General features: G+C 45.6%; 1 protein-coding gene across 1 annotated transcript in view; it reads right to left on the bottom strand.

Annotated features, from left to right (window-relative positions):
* Positions 1-1316: 1316 nt before the first annotated feature.
* Positions 1317-9801, bottom strand: part of LOC117245152 (transmembrane protein 11, mitochondrial-like) — a 9153-nt gene continuing 668 nt past the window's right edge. The window contains exon 3 of the mRNA XM_033518000.1: positions 1317-2237. Coding sequence (XP_033373891.1) covers positions 1601-2237 — 637 coding nt within the window. The 3' untranslated portion in view covers positions 1317-1600. The remainder of the gene's footprint in view (positions 2238-9801) is intronic.

Raw genomic sequence — 9801 nt, 5'->3', positions numbered from 1 at the left:
TTCTGCTGGGAAAAATAAAAATCACTGGGAACTGAACAGCACAAAGACTTCATCCATGAAAAGGTCTGCCCCCCAACTGTGCTGTTTCTCCAAATGAATCCTCTAAAATCAGAATAAATCTGTATCACAGTGCTGAAGCTGCAAATGGCAAAACAGCCAATCCAAAAATGACAAATGAAAAGATATCTGCTCAAACAGGACATGTGAAGAGTCAGCAAGGCAGGCAGCAAGTCTCTATTTCTGCACAGGGAGGTGGGGTTATCATGTATTACTTCCACACAAGAACTGGCTGCCCCTGGAGTACGGAAAGCTGAGAACTGTTTGGATTTCAGATGATACAGAAAAAGACACAGATATGTGGGCTTGAGGAGGTTTCAGCTGAGGACTTCACAGAGGCAAGCCTCTCCTGACACAGCCTTTCCATTGAATAAAGCTGCTGCACATGAACAAATCCAGTCAAAGCAACTGGATTTGCTCAAACACTGGAGGCCGTGGAGTTTGCCTTTTGGAGCTTGTCACCCATCCCCAGCCATGACAAACACAACTGCAAAGCTGTGCAAGCAACTCTGAGCTGGCATCCACCACCTCTCAAATGTGGGGATTTTACATAAACTCCACCTTAAAAGAATAGTAAATAACCAGAGAGCACCTAATGCCAGAAGACATAAAATGCTGCCAGGTGTTCATTAGCCTGACAGGCTGTTCACTAGATAGACCAAAGCCTGAAAGCAGTTGTTAATATTATTCAATCAAATGATTTTCCAGGACCTGTAAGAGGGCACAGTTAGAACATTGTACAGCTGTTCTATAGGAATAGTTCTAGGCCTTACATCCAAATATTTGATCTAATGCAGCTTCAGGCATTCTATGTTTGAGAACTTTTAGTGTCTCATTCTTGGTGCTGAATGAATGCCTGGATGAGGGAATGTGACAGAACTCTCAGCATTCAACACAGCAAGATGTAAATCACTTAAAACTCAACGATGTCAAATTTTAGTATTGCCAAAGTTATAAATAAGGAATCCATTGTTAACAGAGCTACAGCAGCAGGAGAGGCAGAAGTGTCTGTTAGCTATACAGCAAGCTTCAAATTACATTTGGATTGTCTTCCTAACATGGGAATATGGGAGAGCACCAGGAGAGGGTGAACAATAGCAGCTCCAGCAGTTCATCAAATCCTGAAATGGTTTGGGTTGCAAGGGACCTCAAAGCCCATCCAGTTCCAGTCCTCTGCCNTGTAATACAATTAAACAATATACTTAAATGTTTCCAAAAAAAAAAAAAAAAAAAAAAGGAAAAAAAAAAAAGAAAGCAGCTCTCACACCCCTTCTTTCTATTGCTTTCTTTCATCGACATTCTGCTGCTGGATTGGACTCCCCTGGCCTAACATACGGATCTCAAGTCACCACACATCCACATCTCAAGTGTAACGAAGAACTGAAAAACCTTGGTGCACCAGTGATGTGTTATTTGAAAAATAACAGCTCTATTAAACCAAATCCTTCCCAGTCTCCACCGCTTCTCAAAGAGGAAAAACAAAATGTTACTGTGGGAGTCTTAATACACTTGTCTTTGTGGGTTTCTCTCTTCCCTGCTGAAGTCATACAGCGTAGAGTTCATAGATCTTCTTTACACAGTACACCAGGGCAGCGAGTGCTATCGTGTTGTGCAGTCTCTTTCTGTGCAGGTCGTCCTTCCTCACCAGCACCACGGGAGTGGACGAGGTGAGCGTATGCAGGGGCAGGCGCGAAAGTTTATAGGCATCGTACTCGACCTGGTACTTGCAACAGGGATCAAACTGCCAAGAGATCCCGTAGAGGGTGCAGCAAGCCACGCTCAGCACTCCAGCGGGCAGGGAGATGTAGTGAGAATAATCTACTGGCAGTGCCAGAGGGGTGAAGAGGCAGGTGGTGCCCGCCAGCACGGCCGTCTTGTGCAGGCAGTTCCCCACGGTGATCCAGCGCGCCGTCTCGTCGCCGATGCGCGTGGGCTCGATCACGATGTACTTGTACTGCGCTTCCAGCGCCTGCTCCAGCTCGTACTCAAACTGGTCCTGAGCATTCTCCCCGTTGTAGATCTCGTGCACAATGTAACAGTCCGTGGAGGACAAGGTCACCCTGGTAAGGGGAAATGAAGAATTAAAACTACAGGGCTGAAGGACAGGCCGTTCACCCACCCGGCTGGGAGAGCAGGACAGAAGTGCCTCAAGTGAGGGCAGCCCCTCGAGGTCACTGCCTCTGTTTCACAACCAGCAGCTTCTCAACTCAAGCTTCATTTCGCATCAGCTGATTACTCCTGCTGTACAATAATTCATCCCAAAAGAAGGCAACATATTTTTCTTACCTTTTCCTAACTTGGAGGATCTAGAACAATTTGAGAAATAGGGTCTTGTAACAGTCCTGAAATGCTTTCTCACACTGATACCCAAGCTATTTCTTTGGAGAGAGCAGAAGTGTCACACCTTAGTGACCACAACACATCACTGAACAAACCACACAGGCTTCAGGAGCTTTCACAGAAACCAAGACAAGCAGTTCAATCCTCATTGATCCAGGAGAACAAGCCGCTCTGGGAGGTATGGAGAGAGGAAGCATCTCCAGATGAATACATTTGCTTTCTGCTGCAGCTTGCTATTTAGTCCTCTATATTAACACAGCCTGGTAAATCCAACAAGGATGGCCAAGGAACACTGCTGAAAGGGAAAGTGAAGAAGGCAGCAGAACATTCAGTTTTTGGCAGAATGCTTCACTCCATCTCCTGAAGTGGGATGCAGTAAAGCAAGATACAAGTAACTTTTTAACCCAGGCAGACTTAAGCAATGAAGAAAGAGCTGCTCACTTCACCTGGGAGCCCATTTCATACTCAGGGAATTCAGGGAACTTGTATTGGAGCAGCAGCTTTTAGCTACTTAATGTCACATCAATTTCCACCTTCTTCACCACATCACTTTCCATCTGCAGCTACATTCACATACAGACTGCTAAGAAATAGCATTATGATTGTTTACCAGCTCTGAGAAAGGGTAAAAACCTATCCATCAGAACCAGGCAAAATTCTCCCTTCTAAGCAGAAATGAATATTTCTGACATACTTGTGCTTAACCAGAGCAAAACTGAGCACGTGGCCTAGCAAAGATAAAAATATCTAGCAGATTCCTTTGGCAGAAGGAGAACAAATCACACATCTGACCTGATCACAGCAGACAAAACAGCCTCATCCCAACATCATTTAGACCCCCGTGATATCAGGAGGAACACACTGCTGATGTAGAGAACAGAATGAGCACTTTTTGCTCCATTAGTACAGTGGTACTTATGTGCATGCACTGGAAAATAAGGGAGAAAAATACACATTCACAAGCTGCTGTTGCCAAACATTATCCTTAATGTGCAGCTCCACTCAGGCTGCAAAGGGGATTGAGCAGTGGCCAGCTGTAATCAAGAATATTGTTAAATTACAAGCTGTTGCAGACCTGCTGGGTTTGTAACAGCAGCAAACATCAACCAGCAGGACCTGAGAGGCACCACCCTCTCCCAAAGCAGAGTCATAAGCAGTTTCATTAAAAGTCCAGCTGGAATTTATATAACCTACAAGGAAAACTCAACTTACAATGTAGTTATTGAGTTCCTTGCAGTGCATTTCCCCTTTGGCCTGTTCATGGGTAGAAAGAAAAATAAAAATCCACCTTAATTCTGTGTATGCCGGGGGCTTCTTTAGGGCAAAGAGCTTGTCAGACATTGTTGAGAAAATTACCATTAACCCTTTCAGCACAGGATGTGGTGGGCTCTGCTGTTCTGCAGTGAACTGAGGTATTTAAACTTTAAGGACAGGACCTATATAAGGAGTTTCTAACCAGAAACCAGTCAAGCAGGTGTTACACTGACACCAAGGACACAGCTGGTCATAGTTTCTGCCAAGGATTCTTTTCCCTGATAACAGCTGCTCCAAGCGCAGCTTCTGCTAAATCAAAAATTCCAATTTCATTGCAAAAGACATATAGAGGCTTAAGGTAACTGCACACCACCACCCATGACTTTGTGAAACCACTTGCTAGGGCATAATGACTTCATGGAAAAGCTATTGCTGAAAGGCATTTTCAAGCTGGAAGCCAACCCAGTGCTAACACAACCCTCCAGACAAAATAATGTATTTCCAACTTTCAGTGTTTTGTAATACCTGGGAACATGCAGATGGGTCTGCAAAACAGAGAAGCAGAATTCAAATTCAACTAAGAACTTCCCAGAGGCTTAGGAACAGCACAGTTGCTGTCATTCAGATCTCCCTGTCATCACTGGAAAAACATGGATTAAATGAGCCCATTCCTTCCCTGCCTGTACAAGAGCCATTGGGAATGGAGCTTCTAACGCCAAGAATTCAGTATCCACATTACATGACATTTCTCCAGGCTCAGCATCAAGACACGTGGCACTAACCCATCAGCCTCATTTCTCCTTGCTCAGTTCTTTTCTTTTCTTCCCTCTGAACACCTTTTTTTTCCTTTCACCATCATTGTACAAGCAGATCCACACCACAAACAGCCACCTGTCAGCAGGAATCCAACAGACTGGCCAGAGGCAGCACTGTCCATCTCCTCTGGAATTTTTTGGCTTGCCAGGCTCTGGGGCTTTATAACAATAAAGATGAGAAAAGCACAGTCCTCCAATGCCAAAACAAGCAGAATTTAAAGTATGTTCTGCTGGGAAAAATAAAAATCACTGGGAACTGAACAGCACAAAGACTTCATCCATGAAAAGGTCTGCCCCCCAACTGTGCTGTTTCTCCAAATGAATCCTCTAAAATCAGAATAAATCTGTATCACAGTGCTGAAGCTGCAAATGGCAAAACAGCCAATCCAAAAATGACAAATGAAAAGATATCTGCTCAAACAGGACATGTGAAGAGTCAGCAAGGCAGGCAGCAAGTCTCTATTTCTGCACAGGGAGGTGGGGTTATCATGTATTACTTCCACACAAGAACTGGCTGCCCCTGGAGTACGGAAAGCTGAGAACTGTTTGGATTTCAGATGATACAGAAAAAGACACAGATATGTGGGCTTGAGGAGGTTTCAGCTGAGGACTTCACAGAGGCAAGCCTCTCCTGACACAGCCTTTCCATTGAATAAAGCTGCTGCACATGAACAAATCCAGTCAAAGCAACTGGATTTGCTCAAACACTGGAGGCCGTGGAGTTTGCCTTTTGGAGCTTGTCACCCATCCCCAGCCATGACAAACACAACTGCAAAGCTGTGCAAGCAACTCTGAGCTGGCATCCACCACCTCTCAAATGTGGGGATTTTACATAAACTCCACCTTAAAAGAATAGTAAATAACCAGAGAGCACCTAATGCCAGAAGACATAAAATGCTGCCAGGTGTTCATTAGCCTGACAGGCTGTTCACTAGATAGACCAAAGCCTGAAAGCAGTTGTTAATATTATTCAATCAAATGATTTTCCAGGACCTGTAAGAGGGCACAGTTAGAACATTGTACAGCTGTTCTATAGGAATAGTTCTAGGCCTTACATCCAAATATTTGATCTAATGCAGCTTCAGGCATTCTATGTTTGAGAACTTTTAGTGTCTCATTCTTGGTGCTGAATGAATGCCTGGATGAGGGAATGTGACAGAACTCTCAGCATTCAACACAGCAAGATGTAAATCACTTAAAACTCAACGATGTCAAATTTTAGTATTGCCAAAGTTATAAATAAGGAATCCATTGTTAACAGAGCTACAGCAGCAGGAGAGGCAGAAGTGTCTGTTAGCTATACAGCAAGCTTCAAATTACATTTGGATTGTCTTCCTAACATGGGAATATGGGAGAGCACCAGGAGAGGGTGAACGATAGCAGCTCCAGCAGTTCATCAAATCCTGAAATGGTTTGGGTTGCAAGGGACCTCAAAGCCCATCCAGTTCCAGTCCTCTGCCGTGGGCAGGGACACCTTCCACTATCCCAAGGTTGCTTCAACCTTGGATACTGGCCTTGGACACTTCCAGGGGGAAGGGCCTTCCCACCCTCACGGGGAAGAATCTCTTCTGAAAATCCAGTCCTCAGAACAGTTCCATTTCTCTGCCTCCACCTTGGAAGCAGGCTCCTCAAAACAGCAGCCTGCCTGGTAAAAGGAAATTTCAACTGGATAGTCTTTATGGTGAAGAAATAAGTAACACTGCAAAGAGGAGGCACAATACCATTCTGTGTGAAAATACCTTCCATTTTGCCATGTGCCAAGTGGCAAAAGCAGAAACAAAGGAACAGAGCACTGAGAACAAGGCAGGGGAAAACATCCTGGGAGAACCCTCACCTGCAGGGAGGACTGAGCCTCCTGAGTTTGTTGCCTTGAACCTAATGGCATCTGCCAGACAGACTTTTGGTGAGGGTTTCCAGTTATCCAACTATCTCAGTTCTGCAAATGCTCAAAATCACACTTGGAAACAGTCTTAAGCTGCACAAGCACAGTCTGAGCAAAAATAAAAGTTCTTTTGAGCCCCTCCCGTAATATATAGGTAAAGTTTTGTTAAAGTTTTCTTTCCTGGGCAAGAGTTTTGCTTGGAGCACCAAACAGATTAACTGAAAATGAAGACCAGTTTGATAAGTAGTTAAAAAAATTAGAAAGGAGAAGCTTGCAGAAGTGTGATAACACCTGGTCACAAACAGCACACACACACTCCAGCTCAGCAATGCAAGAGGGATTACGTGCTGGCTGTGCAAGATCTCAGAAAGGACTTTACAGATGGCCAGAGCATGTCTGGGAGTATTGTCAGCATCTCAGCCAAGATGAAGGAAGTCAACAGAGTCAAGGCATGACAAATTCAAACACTAAACTTCCCTCCCTCCAACATAAATCCTTCCTGAAATTTAATTTAATTTCAAGATTAAGGAATGAGCTGTGGCCTGGCTTTAATTCTCAGTGGAAATATTCCACCTCCCAGTCATATTCCCCAGTGTATGTTTCTACTCAGCATATGGTGCACAGAAAGCACAAACAACCCTGAACACCTGGAGAATTTTTTCTCTGAAGGTCCCCACAATCTACCAGGCTCAAGCCCTCAGCCAGGGTTGTCAGGCCTGGGGCTTTAAGAAGGGCATTCAAGCAGAGGAAGAACAGGAAATGCAGGGCAATAAAGCAAGACTTTAATTCAAAAGATGCACCTTAAATTCAAATAGCAAAAAGGACAGGAGAACATTGGGAAGCTCTTCAAACAGCCTTAGGGAGGGACAACATTCCCTTGAACAGTAAGGAAAACATCACCAGACCATTACAACAAATCCAGCCCCCAGACAACAAGGAGGTGTCAATTTTAAGTCAACTAATGATTAGCCAGGCTGATGGAAATAGGTCAATCATTGCTGCAAGCAGAGTACCAGAAATCTGAGCAGTGCAGGTAGCGAAAGGAGAGCTCTGGGAGGGCACAGAGGAGCCAGTGCAGGCAGTGGTGGTGACATGAAAGCTGTTCTTTCCAGAGTTTGTCAGAACATCTCCCAGGGGAACAAACGACATGCTGTCCACTGCTCTGGCGGGCACCGGGCTGCCTTTTATACAAAAACACCCAGTACAATCCAGTGTCTGTTCTGTATGAAAAAGTTGTTTTGGTCTACAGATTAACAATTCCCTTTAGACAGGCTCCATTAAAGAGTCTATCCAGAATGAAGAAAAACAAATATTTAGTTGGTTCCCTTCTGTGTTTCTGGTTATTTTGTTTAACATTATTATTTCACCAGCAAAGCCAGCTGGAGTTCACAGTCAACATCCTTTGCAATGTCCTTACATTCACTCCTAGCAAGGAAAGCACTTTTTAACCAATTATAGCTTTCTCTGTATCAATAAAGTTACTTGTGAAGGCACTCAGTCTCCACAAATATGCTGGGTTTTTTTAAAAGAAATAATTTTAAATGAAAGCTGCTCTAGTCTCGCAGCAGACAGGATTTTATTCAGTACCAAGTCTCCTCACACCACCTCCGACACACAGATGCCTTTTAGAGCTGCTGGCTGACAACTACAGACACTCCTTGAAGCAGCTCAGTTACCAGGAAAACTGGATCAGCACATTCAGTTCAAAAGAACATGTCTTTGGACAAGAATCCTGCCCAGAGTAAGAAAACTGTATTCATCCTATAAAAAGCACATGCCATCATGTGATGACATCGGGTCTGTCAGCGCTGCCTTTGCACAACCGGTGCTGCAGCAGCCTGACAAGACAGGCAGGTGTGGTTTGGGATCAGCCACTGATGGAGTGGCAGAGAGGCCCAGTCATCCACATCTCCTGCTCTGCAACTGCCAGGAGAGCAGCAGCACCTCGCTGACATCACCCAACACCTTTGGAATTATCCTGTCACGTTTGTACAGGGTGACACCTAAAGAACCACCAGGTTTTGATGGAGATTGTGAAACGCTGCTCAGGGGAAGATCTGCTGTTCTGTTCTCTTCCATACCCTTCTCACTAGCAAAGGAAAAATAATACATGCAGCAGGTTCATGGAGTGACTCGTGTTTAAGAATATTTTTGATCCTAAGATCAAGAGAAATCACAGCTTTGAAAAAAGATCACCTCAAACAACAATTAGATTATTGTACAGGTCACAGATGAAGTTATACAGTAACAACTCACTTTTAAGTCTGCATCAATTTTCACCCTGGAAGAATAATTGAAGTTATTAAATGTTCTTTTCCATATTCTGTTTCTTCCCTTCTGCTGGGAGGACACATCTGCCACATGAAAACTCCACACCTCCCGTGCTGGGGCAGTGCCAGCACTGGGTGCAGACGGTTTTACCACTGTGGTATTCTTAGTTGTTTATTTAAACCACGCTGATGCAGGAATTCCATTGGTCCTTCCAGTTCAATTACTTTTGAATTCCCTGAACACAGGCAGCATTCCTGCAATTCACATTAGCGCCAGAATTTTCAGGGCTACTTGTGGCTCTCCTTGGCCGTGTAGATTCAACAGCATCAAAGCAAACACTATCGGATCACAGCAAGGGAACAAAGTGAAGCAAAAGCCACAACACAAATTAAGGGGGATATCAGAGTTTCGAGGCGAGGCGGCAGGACAAAGGAAAACTCAGAAAACACCGCAGCAGCTTTCAGCAGCTGCCGGTTACATCAGTCAGCCCTGGGGCAGAACGGAAAAATGCCAACGTCAGGATATACGGGATAAACCCAGACATTTTCAGCAGGTGGAGAGCTGTGCAAACAGATTTTAAAGTAGCTCGACCAGACACTGTCTTAAGCTGTGCCAGGGGAGGTTCAGGTCGGACATTTGGAAAGATTTCTTCACAGAAGGGGTGATTAAATGCTGGAATGGGCAGCCCTGGGAGGTGGTGGAGTCACTGTCTCTGGAGGTGTTTAAGGAAAGACTGGGTGGCACTCAGTGCTCTGGTCTGGGTGACGGGGTGGGGATCGGTCACAGGTTGGACTCGATGATCTCAGAGGTCTTTCGAACCTAATTGATTCTGTGAGATTTCCCTCTGTCTCTTTTCTCTCTTTAAAGTCGCGATTCCTAAACTTCCACCGCTGCTCCGTGGGTATTTCCAGCCTGTGCTGGCCGCTCCCCCGGCCCGGCAGAGGCCGGAGCGCGGTAGCGAGCTCCCTGCCCGCCGCGGCCCCGGCAGAAGGAGGTCACCCTGGAGGACTCGCCGCTCCCTCCCCGCCTTTAAAAATAGCCGTGGACGGAAGGAGCCTCCCGGGGCCGGCCCTCTTCTACCCGGCCCCCAGCGCCGCATCCCGCCGCGGGCAGCGCTGGCTCAGACAGGCCGCGGGCCGCGCTGACCTTCCCCGGGCCCGGCCCCGCCGAGCGCCCCCGGCC

This window comes from Parus major, chromosome 14 (assembly GCF_001522545.3).
Source record: "Parus major isolate Abel chromosome 14, Parus_major1.1, whole genome shotgun sequence".
NCBI classification, from domain to species: Eukaryota; Metazoa; Chordata; class Aves; order Passeriformes; family Paridae; genus Parus; species Parus major.
The sequence above is the reverse complement of the archived record's forward strand: the minus strand, read 5'-3'. Positions and strand labels throughout refer to the sequence as shown.